General features: G+C 44.5%; 1 protein-coding gene and 2 long non-coding RNA genes across 6 annotated transcripts; 2 read left to right on the top strand and 1 right to left on the bottom strand.

Annotated features, from left to right (window-relative positions):
• The first annotated feature begins 1,048 nt into the window (after positions 1–1,048).
• LOC114593593 (uncharacterized) lies at positions 1,049–17,140 on the top strand. Of its 2 annotated transcripts, XR_013392405.1 has the most exons (7): positions 1,049–2,073; positions 3,551–3,857; positions 3,971–4,013; positions 4,104–4,219; positions 5,238–5,395; positions 6,187–6,314; positions 17,022–17,140. It is a non-coding gene; the product is annotated as an uncharacterized LOC114593593 (long non-coding RNA). The 2 variants fall into 2 exon arrangements; XR_013392404.1 differs by lacking the exon at positions 17,022–17,140 and having other exon boundaries at positions 1,051–2,073; positions 6,187–8,064.
• On the bottom strand, positions 9,021–20,425 carry SERPINE3 (serpin family E member 3). Of its 3 annotated transcripts, none has more exons than XM_028722063.2 (9): positions 20,017–20,425; positions 18,315–18,605; positions 17,160–17,396; positions 16,534–16,731; positions 14,723–14,921; positions 12,855–12,955; positions 11,219–11,305; positions 10,015–10,098; positions 9,021–9,202 (listed from the first exon to the last, which is right to left on the bottom strand). In XM_028722063.2, the coding sequence occupies exons 2-9, from the start codon at positions 18,571–18,573 to the stop codon at positions 9,159–9,161; spliced, it is 1,209 nt and encodes a 402-aa protein (XP_028577896.2). In that variant the 5' UTR covers positions 18,574–18,605; positions 20,017–20,425; the 3' UTR covers positions 9,021–9,158. The 3 variants fall into 3 exon arrangements, with proteins under 3 accessions (XP_028577896.2, XP_028577895.2, XP_077782644.1); XM_028722062.2 differs by lacking the exon at positions 20,017–20,425 and adding an exon at positions 19,890–19,980; XM_077926518.1 differs by lacking the exon at positions 20,017–20,425 and having other exon boundaries at positions 18,315–18,685.
• Positions 18,645–20,609, top strand: LOC144327327 (uncharacterized). The gene is made up of 2 exons (XR_013392406.1): positions 18,645–19,447; positions 19,944–20,609. It is a non-coding gene; the product is annotated as an uncharacterized LOC144327327 (long non-coding RNA).
• Positions 20,610–22,312: the final 1,703 nt, after the last annotated feature.

Consider the following 22,312-nt stretch of genomic DNA (forward strand, 5'->3'; position numbering starts at 1 on the left):
GTAGAGCTGGAAGGGACCTTGAGGGTCATCTAGTCCAACCCCCTTGCAATGCAGGAATATATGGCTGACCCATATGGGGATTAAACCTGCCACCGTAGCAATTTATTTGTTAAGAGGATGAGGAAAAGGGAACAGTTCTTCATAAGGATCAGAATAAATGTGGCTGAAATTGCGTCCTTGAAAGCACCATCCTGGATTTGGAAAACTGATACCAGGAGCCATGGGTGCAAACAGCATATATTGTGGGCCATGATTTATTTGGGGGGTAAGGGCAGAGCCAAGTTATCTGTGATGCAATTGGTCAGTTAGTTAAGTTTTTTTATTGATTTACTTGATTTTGAGGGGGCAGCTCCCCCCCCCCCAACCTCCCTGGCTATGCCCATGCCAGACGCCTGACACATTCTCTTTGATGTGGTGATGCTTTCAAGAAAGCAATCCCCAATATTCATTTTCTTTGGTTTTATGAACTTTCAATCTATATAATGTGTTAAAGAAAGCAATAGTGTTTAGCTATCATTATAATAACTTCTGTTGATAAATTTGATTCATACTTACCTGTTCTGCCTTGCCTAAGGAGAAAATTTAAAGGTCTATCAGCTTTGAAGACAGGATCCTGGGATCGTTTTAGCAACACCATAGCTGTGTGGTAAAAAAACAAGCAGGGAGTGCCCACTTTTATTTTTCTCCCTTTCATTCAATTCCAGAAGTCTCAGAAGAAGCCAAAATTACCATGCTACCATTGAAAAAAATGTCTGCCCTGATCAGTCGTGGTCGGTGCACATATTTGCAGCCCTTACCGTCTAACACAGGGAATATTCATAACTTCGATTCCCTACTGGCTGGGCCCTTGCACCTATGCAGATGCACTGGCTCTCGCTGGTCTGGAAAGCTCTACCTTAGAACATTGGGTCATGATATTGAAGTGGTGTGTTTAACATTTAATGTTTTCTTATGTTTTTGTATATGTTGGAAACTGCCCAGAGTGGCTGAGACAACCCAATAATAATAATAATAATAATAATAATAATAATGGAATAAGACATTTCTATCTGCATGGGAGAAATGTTGGCGGGTATGGGACAGGCATAGGAGATAACTAGTGCTCAGAAGGTGCAGGAACAACTTCAGCTGGAATCCAAAGGAATAGGCACATTTGCATATTTATAAAAAGTGGAACATGGAAGAAAACCATATGAGAAAACTTAAGTCGCATCCCTTAAGAGGAGCAGGGCTTGTGGCTGCTGGTTTTCTGAGGGCCCAGGGGTGCTGCATCGCAAGGTTCATTGTGACACCTCCCTCTGCTGGCTCATTGGTCATGTGATAGGAATTTTATGGTCTTAGATATATGGTAATGTTCATAACTGCACATACATAGATCAACACAGGAAGACCAACCTGGAACCATTTTGATTCCTAAACTGACCAAATCCTTTCTCTGCAAGGTTAAACTGGAAAAGCCTCCCCATTGTCTCTTTCCTCACAAATCCTGTCTCAAGGATATGTCTGTTTGAATAAGGTGTGAGCCTGTGACCTGGCCCAGGAAATAAGTATTTTACCACTACAAAAGAATGGCCAGGCTCCCCAGGCAATCCAATCAAGTAACTTGCCAGACAGGAGATAAACTGTGACAGGAGAAAAACAACATTTAAATTTCTGTGATGTAGGTGGGATGTATCTGAGGGGTGGTCTTAGGTTACACCCCTTCTGTGATGTATGCATAATGTTTCTGGGGGTGGTCTTGATCTAGAGAATGGGAATTTCAAAAGTCTTTATAAGCCCTTGCACGGCATTTTGGGGGGTCCTCTTCCTCTCCTGCGTGTGAGGGAGTACCCTGTTGCAACAGATCAATAAAGATCAGGCTTACTAGCTGCTTTGCTTCTCAATATTCTCTGGTTGGCCTCTGTTATTCTCTCCTACCAATAGGGAACCTATGTAAGGACTCTATATGGGCTCTTGGATACCCCATAAGGGAAAAGGGCATATTTTCATTTACAACAGTCACCAGAACTCTAGAAGGCCTGGGATCTCCTATGCTTGGATCATTCCGTGCTTGTGAGAGAAGCAGGAAAGCATGTAAGTAGGATTTCTTTCAGCATATCCTCTTAATTGAGGGTCCGCGTTGCGCACAGGCCATAGGTGCAGCCCCCCCTTCCTTGAGAGGGGTGGGGGAGGAGCTGAGCCGAGCTATGGTCCCACGATCACACCATGGCCTGCTGGCCAAGCGGGAGTGGTGGTGTGATCGAGGGGGGCCTTTAAAAGGCAGCTGTGTGGCATTGGGGGGGGGGTTACCTGGGTTTGCACTGCCAAACACCCGCCCTAGATTTAGGTTTGTGCTTTGGCCTTGCTCTGGACTTCGGTTGGTCGCCGGTTTTCGAACGGGGGCCGCGTAGGAATATTTCCATTTGGCAAATTGGCACTGGCCTCTTGGTTTTCGCCTACCTCTTAGCAATCGTCACAACTTTGTAAGGTTTGGCAGTTAGGCATTGGCTTAGTGAAATGTGGGGGAGGGGAGGTGCGACCATCACCTGCCCCTCCAGGTACAAGGGTATTCCAGTAAAGGAATCCGCAGGTCCGGATCTCGTCCAAAGTCTGCTTGGGAGGCTAGGGCCATGCCAGGACCCAACGGGAACCCCGGGGTGAGTTTCAGTTGGTCACCATTGATGGAGCTCCCTCTGTTGGTGGTTTACTTTTCCAGACTTCCTGCAAGGCGGGCAGGAGTCAGATATAGTTATTAAGGTAAAGGTAAAGGGACCCCTGACCATTAGGTCCAGTCGTGACTGACTCTGGGATTGCGGCGCTCATCTCACTTTATTGGCCGAGGGAGCCGGCGTACAGCTTCCGGGTCATGTGGCCAGCATGACTAAGCCGCTTCTGGCGAACCACAGCAGTGCACGGAAACACCATTTACCTTCCGCCGGAGCGGTACCTATTTATCTACTAGCACTTTGTGCTTTCGAACTGCTAGGTTGGCAGGAGCTAGGACCGAGCAATGGGAGTTCACCTCACCGTGGGGATTCGAACTGCCGACCTTCTGATTGGCAAGTCCTAGGCTCTGTGGTTTAACCCACAGCGCCACCTGCGCCCCTGATATAGTTATTGCCAATGCCTAATTTCAGGGGCCTAATCCGGTTTAATCTGGCCCCTTGTCAGTTTATTTCCTGGCGTAAAATCCTTTAAAAAAACGTCAACAACTTAAACCCTAAAAAAAGCTCAACAACGTCTTTGGTTGGCCCTTTGGTCGGCCCTTCACTTCATCAAATCTGGACCTCTTTGAAAAAAGTTTGGACACCACTGGCCTAAGCCAATACCACTCACATTGCTGTAATCAATAAAATTGTGGCCTAAATTCTGCCCATTAACCTTTAAACTAAAATTCTGTCTCAATATGTTCTTATTATTCTTGGGGGGTGCGCCAGGGCCTTGATGCGCAACTGAATTCTGTGATGATAGTGAGCTTAGAGGCGTGAATGCAAAAACCAGTTTAGGAATGTAGATCAGGAGAGGACGAACTGTGAGCCCCATTTCTCACATTTTTCTCTTTCCTTTTTAGGCTTGGAAGACTGCGAAGAGCGATTTCGCAGATGGAGAAAAAAAATAAAGTGTGCCCTCTCCCCGAGTCCTCCCCTCTGCCCCCCCCCCGCTCCCCCTGTGGACCCCTGTTTGAAAAGACTAGGAAGGTAAAACGTTTTTACCTTATAGTAGTTGATTCCAGTCCCTAAGATTTCTTAGGAAAGGTCTTTGTCTGAGGCCTATTTTGAGCTTTAGATCATCATATCCCATGTGGCTCTTGGTTTCCCTGTAGGCTCCGCACACTTCCTCGCCTCCACAGGTGAAAGAGAGACAAAGTCAACATGAAGGTAATGTCTATTTCTATGTATGTGTTCAGAAAGTCTCTCTCTCTCTCTCTCTGTGTGTGTGTGTGTGTAAGAAAGCCTCTCTAACTGCCAGCCTTCTCTTCTTTTCCTTTCAGAAGAGCTCATCATCGAAGATATTGAAGACCTGGAGGAAGAACAGTAAGAGACTGTGCTGCATTGGAGCAGCTTTATCAATCGTTAACAGTTCTTGGCTGTTGTAAAGTTTTGCTTTTGTGTCTTTCCTTGAAGGTGAAAGCTTGCGGAGATGAAGATGTAGCTCAGCGTTGTCTCACTGCCCTCTCAGCAGCCGCCGCCCCAGGCCAAGGCAATTTGCTGGGCCTAGCAGTGGAAGCAGCACGTGCAAGGTATTGGCGGAAATACTGTGCATTTAACCAAAGGGTGGTTCAGAGCATCTCTCCAGGGCTCTGCACTAACTCCCTGTGGTCTTGCTCTGGCAGCGCATAAGTAATGTGTTGGTCCATGTGGGTGACTAGAGAGATGTTTTGGATGGTGGAAAGGCCCAGATTTAAAAGGCATTCAGCTGTGAACCTCACTATGGGAAGTCAGTCTCTCAGCCTGATTTCCTTCACTGAGGGGCAAAGGGGTGGGCATTATGAGGCTAAATCATCACTGAGTTCTTTGCAGGAAAACCGGGAGAAAAAGACAACAATTTTTTAAATAAAACCTGAATAAATATCTAAGGGAGGAGCCAGAAGCAGCCACAACACATATTTTGCTCCTTTATATTCTCAGATGGGGCGCTGCTGAGAGTGCTGCATGAGCCAGAGTTGTGCTTAGTTTGTACTAGAAATTGGCTTTTAGTAGTGTAGCTCCAGCCCTCTGGAATCCATTCCCAGCTGGAATTAGACAAGTGCCTGGCATCATAATGTTTAGGTGTCTTCTTGAAGATGTTTTATTTAGGAAAGCTCTCCCTAATGTGTGACCCAGTACTGTAATTCATCTGTAGGAATGGTTTCATTTATTTTTTGAATATATTATTTTTGTATTTTATATTTTTGTACACAGCTTTCAGGGCCTCGGGCTTTTAAGCAATTTATAAATTTGTAAAATTAATTATGTGCACCTATGGTTTCAATTTCCTGTTCGCACCAAAGTTAACAACCAGAATATGTTGTACTGGGATGATTTTACAGATTCCCGAGTTGGAGGATGCTGTTGGTAGGTGGCTATGTTCCTCTCTGTACTCTACTTTCTGGGCACCCATATTGTCTAACCTCAATGCCAGTAGCAGCCTTCAGCGGCCTAGTGTTTTGTTGTCGCTCTTCTCTATGAAAAAAGAAGCATGGGTCTGCATGCAGTGTTAGGTTTTATGCATTCTTCTTTCCCATATTGTTTGACACTTCCTTTGCTTTCTCTTCCTAGACACCCCGTGAAGTGGCCCAGCAGGCCGTAGATGCGGATGTGCATTGTGTGGCTTGGCTGCTGGCCACAAAACGCTTGTTCCTGAACTCCTCAAAGAGCTGCATGCCCTTGGCCACCCAGACATTCTCGTCATGTGTGGAGGCGCCATCCCTCCCCAGGTACTGTGCACCACCTATTGCTAATCCAAAGATGGCTTGCTGTGAGATGATTAAATTGTTCCCAGTGAGGTGGGGTCTCCATCTACTTTCTCCTCCTCCTCCAGGCAAATGAACACCACTGAAAGGCTTTTAAAGTAACATCTAGCTATTGAAATGTGGAAATCCTTCAGCAAATTTTGGAAAGCGTTGTAGTTTATAGGTTTAGGGTTCACAGAACAACGCAGTTGAAAAGCAGCCTCCCAAAGTGTTTCTAAAACTGCCAATATAATCAAATAATTTAAAAATCACTTTTTAAATTTAAAAATATTCATAAACATTTTAAGAAATGAAGAAAAAAGGGACCAGTTTCCTTTACTGACATAGAAAATATATAAGATTTCTTTTTTTTTTCTTTCCAGAATTTGTTTTTCTGTTTTGAATCTCTTGACTTTGGTATTATTGTTGCACCTGGCAAAAGATTCGTATAGAGCCACAAGTCTCTGGCTGTCTTGGAGCAGAGGTGAAAATGTTAACCACTTTTGATGATTTCATTCTTTATGTTAGATAGGATAACACCTAGAGCAGAGATTGCTTGACCCTGTAGTCACTAGGACTTTGCACACATGGCGGGGTTTGCGTAGGTGAGAGCATCACTGTTTCCCCCCCATAGCTAGCATACTAAGTTATTTTCCCTTCTCCATGTGCGCTACCTCCTGACCTGCCATCGCAAAACTCTGCTCTTTTAGCATGTGTTCTGCAGAATTTTACTTTACAAAGTTTACATGCATGTTTTATGTGTTTCTCCTGCACAGGATAATGACTTCCTGTATGACTCAATAGCCTCTGTAGAGTCTGAAGTTGGTGGCCTTATGGGAGATATGGGCAGTTTCCAGTTCTGTGACCTCACGAATCCTTTACTGAGATGACATGCACAAGACGGGTAGAGCAACTCTTTTATGAAAAGTCCATTTTTTGTAAGGTTCTTGCTCAACAGCCTTAATAGAAGTATTGAAGGGGGAGGTGTTAAAAGGCCATTAAGCAAAGGTCTTTTCTTATTCTTCAAGACGCCTGTGCCTCTTGAGACTCCATCATTGACACCTGAGCTCAGCATCACATACAGTCCAACAAAAGCACAAAAACAAATACCAAGTTCACTAACATTACAATCTCTTTTAACTGCATAAATACCTCCTCTGCCAGCTATTAATATAGCAAATTCTAATTTAGTCCATGTGCTCAAAATTCCTTGAGATTCCTCATTTCTTGCTGGCAGGTCTTTTTTTTAAGAACAGAGACCTCGGAATTATCCTGCAAGCAGTTTATTATAAACTTCCTAGGAATTACTGCCCTTGCAGTGTATCCCTGGGAGATTTCATGATCTGGACTTCGGAGCAAGGTTTTCAAATAAGACTTCTGCAGCTGCAGCTGATGGATTTGGAACTTCTCCACTGTCTGTCTTTCTGAATGAAGAAAGGTGTGCATTATCCCTTCCTGACCAAATCACTGACACATGGCTATTGGTGGCATGTTTGGTGCTAAAGTCAACTTTCTGACTACAGCAGCACTGGAGGCACTTAATTTCATGCCGGAAAGTTTTGCTGAAATTATAGTACAGTGGTACCTCGGGTTACATACGCTTCAGGTTACAGACTCCACTAACCCAGAAATAGTACCTCGGGTTAAGAACTTTGCTTCAGGATGAGAACAGAAATTGTGCTCTGGCAGCAGTGGAAGGCCCCATTAGCTAAAGTGGTGCTTCAGGTTAAGAACAGTTTCAGATTAAGAACGGACCTCCGGAACGAATTAAGTAACCAGAGGTACCACTGTAAATGAAAAGGGTTGTAGGCTGGAGCCTGATTTCTGTTCTTATCCTGAAGCAAAGTTCTTAACCTGAAGCACTATTTCTGGCTTAGTGGAGTGTGTAACCTGAAGGGTCTGTAACCTGAAGTGTCTGTAACCCGAGGTACCACTGTACAGTGTTCATGCAGCCTATTCACACGGTTCCCTTTTCACACACCTCCCTTACCGTCCTAAAAAATTAAAATTATCCGCACCTATGTCTCTTTTCTCCTTCTGTCTAAAAAATCATATTAAAACCCTTGGGCAGCAGGGAGGGAAACATAGAAAATCATTTTTAAAAAAAGAAAAGTCGCCCCCTTTCTATTCGAGCAACCAGAGCGGAAGCAGGATCTTGCACTGAACTTCCCTCGGTATATCATCATAGCCAAAAGTGCAGGTAGAGCAGTCCAGAAAGCGTCTGTCAACCTGCCCTGATTAAGTGACATTTCCCTGCCATGTTTCCTCCCACTTCTTAACCTGCATGTGGAAGTTTCTGATCAGAACCGGAATTGTGCAGTTGTACAGAGCTCTCTTTCTCTTATATATCTCTATGGTGGAAGGAGGAGACCTGCCCTTCCCTCTTTGTTCTCCCAAGCGCTGCTGAATGTGTGGTCCCTCAGAGGCACAATTCATTTTCAGGGCTCCTATAAGAAGATGCAGAAGGTGGCTCTGACACTTTTGACCCACCAAACTTCTGCCGTGGAAAAAGCACATCAGCTTTTTGAGTTATGAAAGGCTATTGAGAATTGAGCTCTTAGACTTAACACACCTGCTTAAATTTGTGAAAGTCAAAGGTGTCTAAATAAATGGTTGAAGCTTAGCTCCCCTCTATCATCTGAAGCTGGCTGAAAGGACACCCTGTTGTGTTGTTTATTAAGAGATGGATACGAAATACTAAAGAGTATTATATTCCCAAGTGATGCAGCCTTGGCCGCTCTGAGCGAGGTTCACCTTTCCAGACCCTTTATTTCCTTGGCAGATACTTGGGGTAGAAACTCCCTTACGCAAACTAGAATTAGATGGCTGTAGCTGTAAGGGACGCGGGTGGCACTGTGGGTTAAACCACAGAGCCAAGGACTTGCTGATCAGAAGGTCGGCGGTTCGAATCCCCGCAACAGGGTGAGTTCCCGTTGCTCAGTCCCTGCTCCTGCCAACCTAGCAGTTCGAAAGCATGTCAAAGTGCAAGTAGATAAATAGGTACCGCTCCAGCGGGAAGGTAAACGCATTTCTGTGCGCTGCTCTGGTTCGCCAGAAGCGGCTTAGTCATGCTGGCTCCCTCAGCCAATAAAGCAAGATGAGCACCGCAACCCCAGAGTCGGCCACGACTGGACCTAATTGGTCAGGGGTCCCTTTACCTTTACCTGTAAGCAACAGGCATCTTTGAGCAGGGACAGCATATGCTGCCTGGCAATCCCAGCAGGTAGGAGAGGCTTGTTGCTGTCCATCGGCTGTCATCCTCTTATGACAGGCTGCAATTCCTCAAGTACCTGAGGAAACTGAGTGGCCACACCTGGCTGGCACCAGGGGAGCTTGAGAACATAAGAATCATAGAATCGTAAAGTTGGAAGAGACCCTGAGGATCATCTAGTCCAACCCCCTGCAATGCAGGAATATATGGCTGACCCATCTGGGTATCAAAGCTGCCACCTTGACGTTATTAGCACCGTGCTCTAACCAACTGGGCTAAGCTGTTGAAGAGCTTCACCAAATGCCTGAGGGAAACCCACAAGAGGATTTGAACGCAGGAGCCCTAAGGCATTTTCCAGAAGTCTATAACTGCTATAACAGAAGAGAACCACCACAGAAATGGCAATCAGCATATCTTTTTATTTACAGCCCTAAGTTTCACACAGCTTCCTCTTGATAGGCACAACACTTAAACGTCCTATTAATGCTTTTTAATTTTATGGGAACGCAGATATATGGAAGCATGGATTGGACAAGTTCACTCAATAGGATTTGTAAGTCTTCCTATAAACAGAATTGAACCTGTAAAAAAAGAAAAGAAATTATTATTAGTTTCTTCAACTTCATTTTATAAATGCTCATACTGATGTAACTTAAATTTAATTATTTTTATAGAACAGGGTGGGGAGGGGATGTGGAGGTGATTAATGAAAGTCAGTCACTTTTGGAAACTGGGAATGGGAAAGATGTTAATCAGCAGCCCTCACTTCTAGCAAAAAAATTATATAACTTTATATAACTGGTTTAACAGAAGGAAGAACAGCTCTACGGATTAAGGGTATAAAAATTTAATTAACCACAACAACAATAAAAGGAAGAAAATGGTTTTGAATAGGGCATTCTCTTAACCTGCTGTGAAAAGGGAAATAAAATCAATTTATTTGGGAAGGGTATGGGGGAAAGGGTGCAGTTCTTCATAAGGCTCAGAATAAATGTGGCTGAAATTGCATCCTTGAAAGTATCATCCTGGATTTGGAAAACTGATACAAGGCGCCATGGGTGTAAACAGCATTTATTGTGGGGCAGGCTTTATTTGGGGGGTAAGGGCAGAGCCGAGTTATCTGTGACACAATTGGTCAGTTAATTAAGTATTTTTATTGATTTACTTGATTTAGGGAGCAGCTACCTCCCCTCCTCCCTGGCTACACCCATGTCATGAGACCAACACACAGTCTTTGGTGTGGTGATGCTTTCAAGAAAGCAATCCCCAATGTTCATTTTCTTTGGTTTTGTGAACTTTTATGGACTTCCAAGCTATATAGTGTGTTAAAGAAGGCAATAGCATTTTGCTATCATCATCATAACTTCTACGGATAAATTCAATTGATATTTACCTGTTCTGCCTTGCCTAAGGAGAAAATTAAAAGGTCTATCAGCTTTGAAGACAGGAGCCCGGGATCGTTTTAGCAACACCATAGCTGTGTGGTTAAAAAAAAAAGAAAAGTAGGGAGTGCCAGAAGTTTCACAAGAAGTCAAAGTTACCACGCTAGCATTGAAATAAATGTCTGTCCTGATCAGTCGTGGTTGGTGCCACCACCCCTGACCTGTTCAGGTGAACTGCAGGAACGTGGGTGTCATGGCCGATGAACACCAAGCCACTTCCTGGGCTGGTTCCCATATTTTCAGCCCATATTGTCAAACTCTGGGAATATTCACAAATTGGATACGCTACTGGCTGGGCCCTTGCACTTATGTAGATCCATTGGCCCTTGCCTGTTCTTTCCCAAGGTAAGTTGGCACGGAGGTATGCTTTATTTTATTTTATTTTTAAATTTAAATTTATGCTTATACATCATACAAACAAACACTGAATAAAACAAATAATACAAAAACAGAAGAAAATACAAAAACAAAATTATGAGGATATAGACATAATAACAAACTACAATTGGAAAAAAGAAAAGAAAAAAGAATCAAGTGACTTCCAACTAACTCCATGTGGATCTTTATTCCTCATATCACTGGTTGTCTGTAATGATTAAATTTAATCATTACGGAGCTGTGCTTTCTGATGTAATCAATTTCATCCTTTGAAGGAAGGGAGGCTTGAGAATAACCTTCTCCCTTGTGAAATGGACTACACCAAAAATGGTTTGCCAATATCAGCTTAGGTAACAGAGTGGCTTTTTTTTTTTCTTATCCTCATATACAAGCTTTTGCATAGGTTTTTAGGAAACTGGCAGCAGGCCGAAGGACATGCATGTTTTTTATTATCAAGCTGGGCACTTTTGTGCAGTTGCCCTAAGCCCATCCCACCTTTGCACTATTCTGCTTGACAAATAACTCTTTGGCAATGAACTCATGCTGAACCCACTAATCATCTGATGTGGAATTTGGATTGTAGTTTGAATAGGGTAAGTTCCTCCCTATATTGCTTGCAAGCATTATGGACATAACATCCCAGAACCACCTACTGGCAAACTGGAGGAATTAGTTCTGTGGCACTGAAGGGCAATGGTTTAGGAATTGAATAAATGTAAATAATCAGCCTGTGCTGGTTATCAAGGCTAATGCAAGAACCATCTCCACCTGGTTTACCTGTAGTGCCTGAGGCCTTTGTTCCATCTTCTGTCACTTCAATCTTTGCTCTGTGGGTGGCTTCTGAGATATAAAGATGTTCTTGTTCTAGCAAAGAAAACAATTACTAGTCATTCCAGTTGTCAACGCAAAGCCAATACAACCTTAAAAGTAAAGGTAAAGGGACCCCTGACCACTTGGTCCAGTCGTGACCGACTCTGGAGTTGCAGCGCTCATCTCGCTTTATTGGCCGAGGGAGCCAGCGTACAGCTTCCGGATCATGTGGCCAGCAGGACTAAGCCACTTCTGGCGAACCAGAGCAGCACACAGAAACGCCGTTTACCTTCCCGCCGGAGAGGTACCTACTTGCACTTTGAGGTGCTTTCGAACTGCTAGGTTGGCAGGAGCTGGGACTGAGCAATGGGAGCTCACCCCGTCGCGGGGATTCGAACCACCGACCTTCTGATCAGCAAGCCCTAGGCTCTGTGGTTTAACCCACAGCGCCACCCATGCCCCAACCCACACCTTACTTTCATATTTACTGAAAATCTTATTTGTCTAGTACAGCTGAATGGTGCAAGAGTCAGAACACAGGAAAAGATGGACCTTATTTGCAGGATGTAATGGTGGCTGCCAACCTGAATGGCTTTAAAAGGGACTAGACAAATTGATGGGGAATAGATCCACTGATGTACTGCTGTTTCAGAAAGACATATCACAGTGGTTTACAGCAATATAAAAACATGAAGCCCAATGATAAAGTCATGAAAAATTAAAAGCAAAAAAAAAAAAAATTAAAAACAGACATCAGTAGAGCATTGTGAGGGATGTAGTTTTAATTGGCTGCATATGTCTGGTAGAGCAGAAAGGTTTTTGGTACCGCCCGTATGGGCCAGTCTTGACAGACTCTAAGGTTGTGCGCTCATCTCACTCTAGAGGCCGGGAGCCGGCGCCGTCCGCAGACACTTCCGGGTCACATGGCCAGTGTGACATCGCTGCTCTGGCGAGCCTGCACCAGCACAGCACACGGAACACCGTTTACCTTCCCGCTATAAAGCGGTACCTATTTATCTACTTGCACTTTAAGGGTGCTTTCGAACTGCTAGGCAGGAGCTGGGACCGAAAGATGGGAGCTCACCCCACCACAGGGATTCGAACCGCCGACCATACGATCGGCAAGTCCTAGGCAGTGTGGTTTTACCCACAGCGCCACCCGCGTCCCTTGAAAGGTTTTTTAGCATGTGTTTAAAAAACTGGCACAGAAAGCGCCCTCTGAATCTCTATTGGCAGCGTGTTCCACAGGATTGGGCCAATGGCACTAAGGTCTTGGTTTCTTCTTGTTGTTAAGTGAACATCGCCAACTCTGGGAACGACCAAAGGCAAGGCTCCCTTCGCTGGCTGGCCAAACCAAGAGGAAACAAGCAGGTAGTGGCGTTTACCCTGGTTGTCTGAACTAGAGTGAAAGGGAGCAATCTGGAAAGGAGGTCCACAGGGCTCTGGTTAGGAGGCCCTCTGCTGGGATGTGGGTCCTCAGGAGATGCCCAACCATGCAAACCCTTGACATAGGCTTTGCCAGTTGGAAAGACCCGTTGCTCTGAATCACTGCCACAAAATGGACAAGGGGATCCAACACACTAACAAAGCGTGTGAGACTTACCTGAAATCCCTTTAAAATTGGCCATAGCGGGATCAAACATGTCTGTAATTCCTAAGGTAGGCAAAACCATTTTCAGGTCCAAGTGGTTTTCGATTCTGAACCTGAAATGTTGATGGGTGGACATTTAGACATGCTACTTGCAACTGCCCCTATCTTTGTTTTGCTCATTATAACCCACCTGTTTACAGGAATAAAGCCATGACAATTTACGTGGCCCTGGGTTGAGACTCCTGTTCTCCAAGGCATGAGGACTCAAAATCAGAAGGAGAATTGCACCCAGGGACAAAATCAGAAGCACTCCCACAGCACTAAGCCACACTGGTGGTCTCTGAATCTCTTTTCCATCCTCACTCACAGATTTTGACGCTGTACTCCTTTAGTTTGTATGTATTTACTTAAAAGACCAATTTCACCCCAGCAGTTTATCATAGCCATCAGTTGAGAAATACAATATTTCTTTGTTCAGTGAAACAAAACGATGACAGAAAAACAAAGCAATGTAATATTATGATGGAACCATAAGATGTGCTAGCGAAGTGCCATCCAGAATGGGATTTAATCATGTTTGCAAGAGGATGCAGGCATGAAGCATTCCAGTTACTTTCTGACAAGGCTCCTGTGGATCATTTGTATTCTGAGTTGGCTTCTATAATGTGGAAATTACTTGCATTATAACTACTTTACCAATGTTGCTGAGGTAAAATACGGGAGCATGACATTTCGTCTGTGCAGCTTATTTATTGCTCTTTGCCTCAACTCTGAGAATGCAAAAGCATTTCATGTGCCAGTTTTCTAAACCTGTTCCTAATCTAAAACCCATCTTGTAAGTCTGATAAATGGTTTGAAACTAAAGGAGCCCTTAGGAAAGCCTTAGAGATTCTGGCTTACATGCCTTACACTTCTACTTGTTTCCCTTCTCCTCTCACCCCAACTGACTCTCATAAAAGCTAGTTTTCTTCTCCTCTGTTCTTTTACAATTCCAGCCACCCCAACTTTAGTCATCATTTCCTGTTCATAATAATGTTGTCTACCCCTACAGTTGTGTTCACGCATACCCACGCCTCCGCTCTCTGTAGGAGTGCAAATATCCAGAGATGTAGTGATCAGGTGGGATTGCTATGAGGAATTATAACAAATATAGAGTAAGCCATCTGTGTCAGCAATGAAAGCATTGCGTTGACTGGGTTTAAACTATTTTTATATGATTCTTGATCAATCTACACCTCTGCATCTCTGGCCATTTCCTCTACTGGCCATTTCTCTTGTCACGTACACAGCCCAGTTGCTTAGACAGGCAGGCGTCCGGGGTCCTCAAAGATCGTGGGCAAGTTTCTTTGATGTATATTAATCTTAGGATGTTAATCTTAGGGCCTGGAAATAGTTTCACAGGAAGGTGATAAAGTTGCCTATCTCCTTGCCATCCTTCCATCCTCTCTTGTTTACTCCTGTTTGTGATCTCTGGAGTTTCTCTAGTCCTCTTTTATTTACTCTCAGTTTATGTATGCATGCTCAGAGTAGTAGTCTTTGTAGTTAAAATAATTTATTTTGATCTAACTTTCTCCCCACTGGGTTTGTGGAAATGCTCAGAAGAAACCTGATTGGTTCTTTCGAACACTCTGTAAAAAGTTCTTTTGTGAATAAAAACTACCTGGGCCAGGGGGCTGGAGAGACGGACAAGCACAGAGAGACACGATTATTCGCACCCTTCCCACCCTCCCCACCCTCCCTTCTTGCTGGTCCAAGCCTCTGTGTGTATTCTTATTAAGCAGGGTTCAATCCTTCCTTTACTTTGCAAACGCAACAGCTCTCCACAACCAAAGATCAAATTCCACAAAGGCCAGGCAAATGTGTGTACATATAACTTTTACCTGGGGAGAAATAGGTCCATCTTTGTTCTTCTCAGGCTGTTGGACCACAGCGGGAAATTTCGGGCTGAAAGGTATCTCTCAATCTCAGCTATAGGTGTTCTCCTGTCAGATGGAAGCACCACAAACATACTGACTGCCTCCCCCAGATAGGGCAATTCAACCACACTGACCCGCTCCAGAGAGTCCAGTAGGAATTCACCTGTGTTTTGGGGGGGAGGAAATGTTTGTTTAGGACTATTCAAGTGACTCAGCGGTTAAGGTTAATCGGAAAGCACTTTTGTAGTAATGACCGCAACAAAAATAATATAACGCTGGCATTTCCGTGCCTGCATTCTGCTTTTGTAGCTGCTTCTCTGCCTTTTTGTTTTTTTCAAAGGTCTTCTGGCAATGGGATTCTGAGTTTCAGGACATCACTACAGGTCATGAAACCAATTCAGGGTGAAGCCAATGCACAACTCATACAGTTGTGTGGCAAGCATAGTAGGTTTTTTGAGAAACAGGCAGCTCTTGTGTACTCTGAGGGTGACAGCTCTTTCCTGAAAGGTAGAAGTGGTTGCTGCCAGAGTAAGTGTAAAGGTAAAGGGACCCCTGACCGCTATTGGTTGAGGGAGGCAGACAGTTTTTCTGGGTCATGTGGCCAGCATGACTAAGCTGCTTCTGGTGAACCAGAGCAGCACACGGAAACACCGTTTACCTTCCCGCTGGAGCAGTACCTATTTACCGTATTTTTCGCCCTATAGGACGCACTTTTTCCCCTCCAAAAAGGAAGGGGAAATGTGTGTGCGTCTTATGGGGCGAATGCAGGCTTTCGCTGAAGCCTGGAGAGCGAGAGACGTCGGTGCGCACCGACCCCTCTCACTCTCCAGGCTTCAGGAAGCTATCCGCAAGCCTGCGAGCCCCGTGCTTCCCGCAGGTGTCCGCAAGCCTTGCACGCCCAGTGGGAGTTGCCGCTGGGCTCACAAGGCTTGCGGATAGCAGCCTGTTCTGGGGGCTGGGGGGGGAATAAATTTTTATTATTCATCCCCCCCCCAAAAGGAGGTGAGTCCTATGGGCCGGTGTGCCCTAAAGGGCGAAAAATACGGTATCTACTTGCACTTTGACGTGCTTTTGAACTGCTAAGTAGACAGGAGCAGGGACCGAGCAATGGGAGCTCACCCCATCGCGGGGATTCAAACCGCCAACCTTCTGATCAGCAAATCCTAGGCTCTGTGGCCACTTGTGTCCCTCAGAGCAAGTGAGGCTTAGTAATTTCCCTAAAAGCTCAGTGCTGCAACTGCAAGCCAGACCAGGGAAGGGGAAATACGTGGGGCGTGGTTTTCTCTGTCTCCTTTAAACCAAACTACAAAGTTTCCAATCAGGCATCAACATATATATTCACAATGACAGATGCAAGATAATAGCTTTGCAACATATCCACCATTTGCATCCGTTTGTACCTCACCTTGGGTGTCAGTATAAAAGCTTTTGGCTGTCAAACAGGCCTGATTTTTAAGGCTCTGGATCCATTAGATCCCAATAAGCAAAAACACACGCCTCTGCTGTTGCAGAGGAAACTGGCAGAGGAGCACAGCTCTCACCATTGTTTTCTCCTTCCTTGGAGGTTTTTAAGCAGAGGCTGGATGGCCATCTGTCATGGATGCTTTAGCTGAGATTCCTGCATTGCAGGGGGTTGGACTAGATGACTCTTAGGGTCCCTTCCAACGCTACAATTCTATGATTCTATGATACTCTATATGCATTGCAGATTACTTCAGCGAAGAAACTGCATGTGGACAGTCTGTGTGGTTTGTATCCATCCCCAATATAATTACCATAGTTGACTTCTGCGCTGAGATACATAGTAGGCACTTTCAGGATGAGGCCCTCTGTGGTTGTAAAGGACAAGGTCTGAGTATCTGTGAAGGTGAATTTCCTTTGCCAAGTGCTTTTGAAGGACATCACGCTCACCACAGCTATCTGGTTAAGCGGGGAATCAAGAGTTTCCAAAGATAGGTAGCTTGTTTCTCCATCTGCAAAGGAAAGGAGAAAACAGTCATTCAGGCTAATCCTGTAGCAAAGGTCACATTGATCACTTGTATTTGAAAAGGATATTCAGAAATAGACGTGTTCCTGTTTGGTTTTAGTCTATTCAAATAGAGTTGGGGACATACGGGTGGGAGAGAAGCTTGCCTAAAACCATGCAAAGGTGCTGCCTACCAGTGTAGACAATACTGAGGCTAGATGGACCAGTGGTCTGATTCGGTACAAGGCAGCTTCTCATATTTCTACCATGATAGCAGCTGTTCCCTTTTTTCCGCAGTGTGCTTCTTATCAACCTGGGTTCCAGACCGAAGGTGTCCTGCAGTCTACTTAGCTGACATCTCAAAGTCCTGGTGCTAAAGTTCTGCATTTAAAAACTGCATGGCACAACTGGGGGGGGGGAGCGTTGTCACTTTACCTCCAGTGCTTGTGGCAAACCATTCATTTATCTGAGCCGCGGTCCTGTTAGGCTCACTGAAGTTAGCCTGGTGTACTGTGTTGTTTGCCCAGAGTGCGGCATGCTGAACAAACGGCGGCAAAAGATGCGTTCCAGCTTGGACAAAGAGGGCACACGCCAGCTGTGCTACGACAGGGCTTTGGCTTGAGTTGGTCACTTCTCTGTACACAGTGTGCAGGAAGTCTTGAACGTCCTGATCTAGGAACAAAGTAATTTATTGGGGTTATCAATCTCTTAAACAGTGGGATGAAAAATGCCCTTAGAAGACCATTTCAAGGAGTGAGGCAGTGTTCCACCTAACCAGGGCCTTCTTTCTAAAAGAATGTTTAGGGGTACTCTCATTTTGACTCAAGAAAATCACCATTTTGTGGTTCGAACTGGGAAAAATAAATACGGTAAATGGACAAAAGTACAACGATTCACAAAATGTTTAGGGGTATGCGTCCCTAGGGGTATGCGTCCCCCCCCCCCGAAAAAAGCACTGCTCCTAACTGTCTATTGCATCCTTCGGATCTCCTGCTCATGGGCATAGCCAGGATTTATGTTAGGGGGGCAGGATTTATGTTGGAGGGGGCAGAACTAAGATATCAGTGGCACAATTGGTCAGTTAGTGAAGTATTTTTATTTATTTACTTGATTTAGGGGGGCAGCTAACCCCCTGCTCTCCCGGCTATGATTAGTTCTTATTTGTTTACCATGCCTTATATGCTTAGTTACTATGAGATATTCATGCATATCTGTAGATTCATACAATCCATATTTATGATGGCCAGTTTATAACCATAAGGCTACCTGAGGCACATTCTTTCCTTAAAGAATTCTGGGCACTGCAGTTCATTCATTGTTGCTGAAACTGGCAACTCTGTGAGGAGTAAACTTCAGTGCCCAAAACTCTTTGGGGGAAAGAATGTTCTTGAAAGGTGTGGCATGCACATGTAAAGCCCATTGAAGTGAAGAGCATGGCATGAAAGGGGGTTAACCCAGAAGTAAGTCCCCTTGTGTGACTTGCTTTTGTTTTTATATGCTTTGCCTACCAGGACAGTCCAAGCTGTAAGGCGAAGCTCACGACAGCCTGCGCTGCTCACCGAAAAGCTGTTTCTCAGAAGCTTGCCTTACCCTGAGTGCTGTATCCCAGAGCATGCTGCAGTTGGGCCAGTGTCCTCCCTTGCGCCCCAAACTGCAGAAGTCCTAAAGAAAGAGACACGCTCACTGGGGAAATGGCGAGGTTGGTTCCGTGGTTGCGCTCTGCCCAGCGTTGGTAGAGAGCGAGGGCAAACTCTGTGTTCAGGTTCTGTGGTTCATGTTTGTGCTTGCAGCCTCCAACGATCGAGGAACCAAGCGACAGAAGGAGGGTAGTGATGGAAAAGGGCAGCATGAAGGCAGATCTGCCGAAAGATGGTCTCAAGTCTGCATAGCAACCAACAATGGGGATAGTTAGTCACCAACAGAAATGGCAATCGAACCAAATACGGACACAGCGTTGTGAGTATCCCACTAAAGCTACTAGCCTGCAAAAAGTCTTACTAGCCTGTCAGGGGCTGGCAGTGGAAAGGTGGAGAGTTGTGTTTCTGTGCCGGTTGGAAAGGAGAGAGCATCTTTTAAAACAGCATTTGTAAAGAAACCAGAAGCTTTTCCGTTGGGTATTTTAGGACAAGATGTGAAGAAAGAATTGAGGACGCTATTTATGTATGCGACAACAGCAGCAAGAATTTTAATGGCACAAAACTGGAAGACGGGAGGAATACCATCCAAAGAACAATGGCATGAAAAGTTGATGGAATATGCAGAATTAGCAAAATTGACAGATAAACTGCGTGAAAAAGATAATGGTGACTTTGGAAAAGAATGGGAACCTTTTGTAACATACTTGCAGAAACAATGTAAAAGCATGGATTCTTTGGCAGGGTTTAAAATAAACATATATAATGTAATTAGAGAGAACAAGAAAGATAACAATGTGATAATATACTACTATATATAAGCAGCAGAATGCAACAAGTGGTTTAACAAACCAAAAACGAAAATGGAGGGAAGCCAAGGGGAAGAGAGGAATTTACAAAACAATTGTTTGGTTAAGTTGAATAATGTATGATATATGTATGAGAACTAATAAAAACTGAATATATTTTTTTTAAAAAAAAAGGAAAGGAGGAAGCATCCTTCCTCTTGCAGCCCACTTGAGAACGGGCAGGTGGTCCATCCTTCTCCATCAGTCCACTCATTCGCCTGCATGGAATTTCTGGTCACCTGTGAGTACCAGGCTACTGATTATAAAATGCTATGCTGGACATATAATGTAACATCTGTAATGGCAAAAGGGTTCTTGCTCCATTCCACGTATCAGGTATAAGGAACGTTGGCCAGAATGTCTAGTCAGTCAGGTTGTACACAGTGGCAAGATATTAACTTTGATTTTTTTAAAAAAATGGTACAAAGAAAGTTGTATGTGTGTGTGTGAGAGCGAGAGAAAGTTGTTTTTGCTATATCGATCCTAGAAAATAAGAGATACAAAACAGGGAAAATGTTCACTATTACTGAACTTTGGTATGTGCATGATAAAAGTCTATTAAAAGTCCCTAAGCTAGACAAAGTTATAGAACAGGTAGCTATTTTTCAGCTATAGACCGAACAAGAACTTCTAATGCATATTACTTTTAAATCTTCCTAGGCAAATGAACAAAACAGACTCACCAGCTAGATTTAAACAGCCTCAGTGGTTAAACACGATGTCTTGTTTCATTCCAGAATTTTACACACAGACGTCTACCACCGCGGCCCTTTTCTCTAGCAAGCAAATAAGCTCCGAAGACTTACTCACCGCAGTTTCCTTCGGATTGCAGTGCAATGCCTTTCTCTTTGTTTCAGCTGAGACCGGTGTCGTGTGTTGGGTCTACCCGCTTCTTTAATATATCAAGAAGTGGGGTGTTAGTCATAAGACCTCCCTGAAAGGAATAGTCAGCGATCGTGGTCTCTGTCGGCGATGTCTGTACCACCCTGTCCAAATTCTCATGGGCTCTGCATGGAGCCAGGCGAGGAGGCATGTAACTGCCCGGCAAATCCCAGGCAAGGAACAAAAAGGTACTGATGGAGAAAGAGCCAGCAAGCACCATTCAAGCTTCCGTAGGCGTGTGACCTGCTTCAACTGAGAAAAGTATCACCTTCCAGTATCACTGACCTCCCTCCCACTTCTCTTTTCATGCATTCCATAGATTTCTCATTCCCTAGTGCAGGGGTCTGCAACCTTTAAGACAAAAAGAGCCACTTGGACCCGTTTCCGAAGGAAAAAAACCTGGGAGCCGCAAAACTCATCATTATAAAAATAACTTTTTTGTCACTTTTTTAAATTATTTCTTTGTTTGACCCCTCAGAATTACTCCTCCTCATAGAAATAAACGTTAAATTAACAAGTTACCTTTTTGTGTGTGTGTGTTCTTCACTCCCCTTCAAAACAGTGACCAGCGTACATGCCCCCTTTCAATGCAGTGACCAGCGTACATGCCCCTTACAATGTAGCGGGCGGGCGGGCGGGAAGGTGACGTCGGGACGGTGCGTGACTAATGCACGCACCGCCCCCATGCGACGTCACAGCTAGTACAGCGCCCGCCACAGTGGGGAGTGTCGGGGCGCACAATGCGCCTCCTTCCCTCGCTAGTATCCGCCCCGGAGCCGCGGCAAAGGTGTAAAAGAGCCACATGCGGCTCCGGAGCCGCGGGTTGCAGACCCCTGCCCTAGTGGAAGGGAAAACCATGGCTGCCGTGTGCCAGACACAAGGCTTATCTCAACGGCTGGTGGAAACAGCCACTCTAGACAAAATGAGTTAGAAACTTAGGAAGCTGCCTTGCACTCAGTCATGCCCTTGCCCCACCTAGCTCTGCAGAGACTGACAGTGGTTGTCCACCATTTCAGGCAGGGGACAGTCCCCTCACCCGTTTGGCATGCAAAAGATCCCAGGTTTTAAAAACCCCAGCATCTCACACAATTTTCGTATTTTTGTTAGCTAAAAAGCGCAAAACCCAAGAATTACCAACAATAGAAGAATGGCAGATGAAGATGATGGATTTTTCGGAGCTAGCCGACCTAACCAGAAGAGTCCAGGACCAGAAGGAGGAGGAGTATCAGGAAGAGTGGAATAAATTTAATGATTATCTAGTTAAATTTGTGAAGTTAAATTAACTGAAAATAGCTTGCAGATACTTAATTGGCTTAGGATTTTATTTATGTTAAGTGATGAATTAATATGTTTAATTCCATAAGGTGAAGATTTAAGGATGTTAATGTTTAAGTTAAATTTGGGATTTGGAAAACCGTTAAAAGGACATGCAATGAAATTCAACCAAGGGGAAGCGAGGAAAGCACTTAACAAAGTTAATAAGTGGAATTTTCAATAAGGCTATGATTTATGTTTGTTTGTCTTGTGTGTTTGTTTGTTTGTTTATAATATTGTGAAAACTAATAAAATTTTTGGAAAAATAAATAAATAAAACCCCAGCATCTCTAAGCAGAGCTAGGAGAGATTCCAGACCCTCCAAGTATCCCTCTTTTCCAGGGACAGTCCCAGATTTAGAGAAGCCACCCCAGTTTCTGATTTGATCCTGGAACTACAAGACAGCTTCCTCTGGTCTTATCCAGAGATGATGGAAATCGAACCTATGGCTTTCTGTATGTCAATCAGACCGCCTACCCCCGAGGTACAGTCCTTCCGCAATTTCCAAGGAGTTCCATGGCCCCTCACCCCGAACCTTTACTAGGAAGTATCACATGAGAGGAAAGCGGTTCACCTAAATTATCATCCCTACTGCCATTCTTTGGCTGATTGTTCCTGAATTTTTTATTGGAAGAGAAAGAAGAGAGGGTATCAGGGTGGCCAAATGGGGGGAACAGATTTTCATATGCTAGTTTCAATGCACACATGCAAATTTAGAAAGAATTAGCACAATGGAAACACAGCATCTCTCACCCTAGCAGGGAAGACTTTGACTAGGTGACCTGTTTGTCTTCTCAGTCTGCTGTCCTTCTGCTCACAGTTGATGGACAACTTCAAGGCCCCTGCTCTTCCTCCACGTCTTCTAGGATGACGTCATTGTTACGAAAAAGGAGCAATGCAGCAGCGAGCT

The sequence above is a fragment of the Podarcis muralis genome, chromosome 3, assembly GCF_964188315.1.
Source record: "Podarcis muralis chromosome 3, rPodMur119.hap1.1, whole genome shotgun sequence".
NCBI classification, from domain to species: Eukaryota; Metazoa; Chordata; class Lepidosauria; order Squamata; family Lacertidae; genus Podarcis; species Podarcis muralis.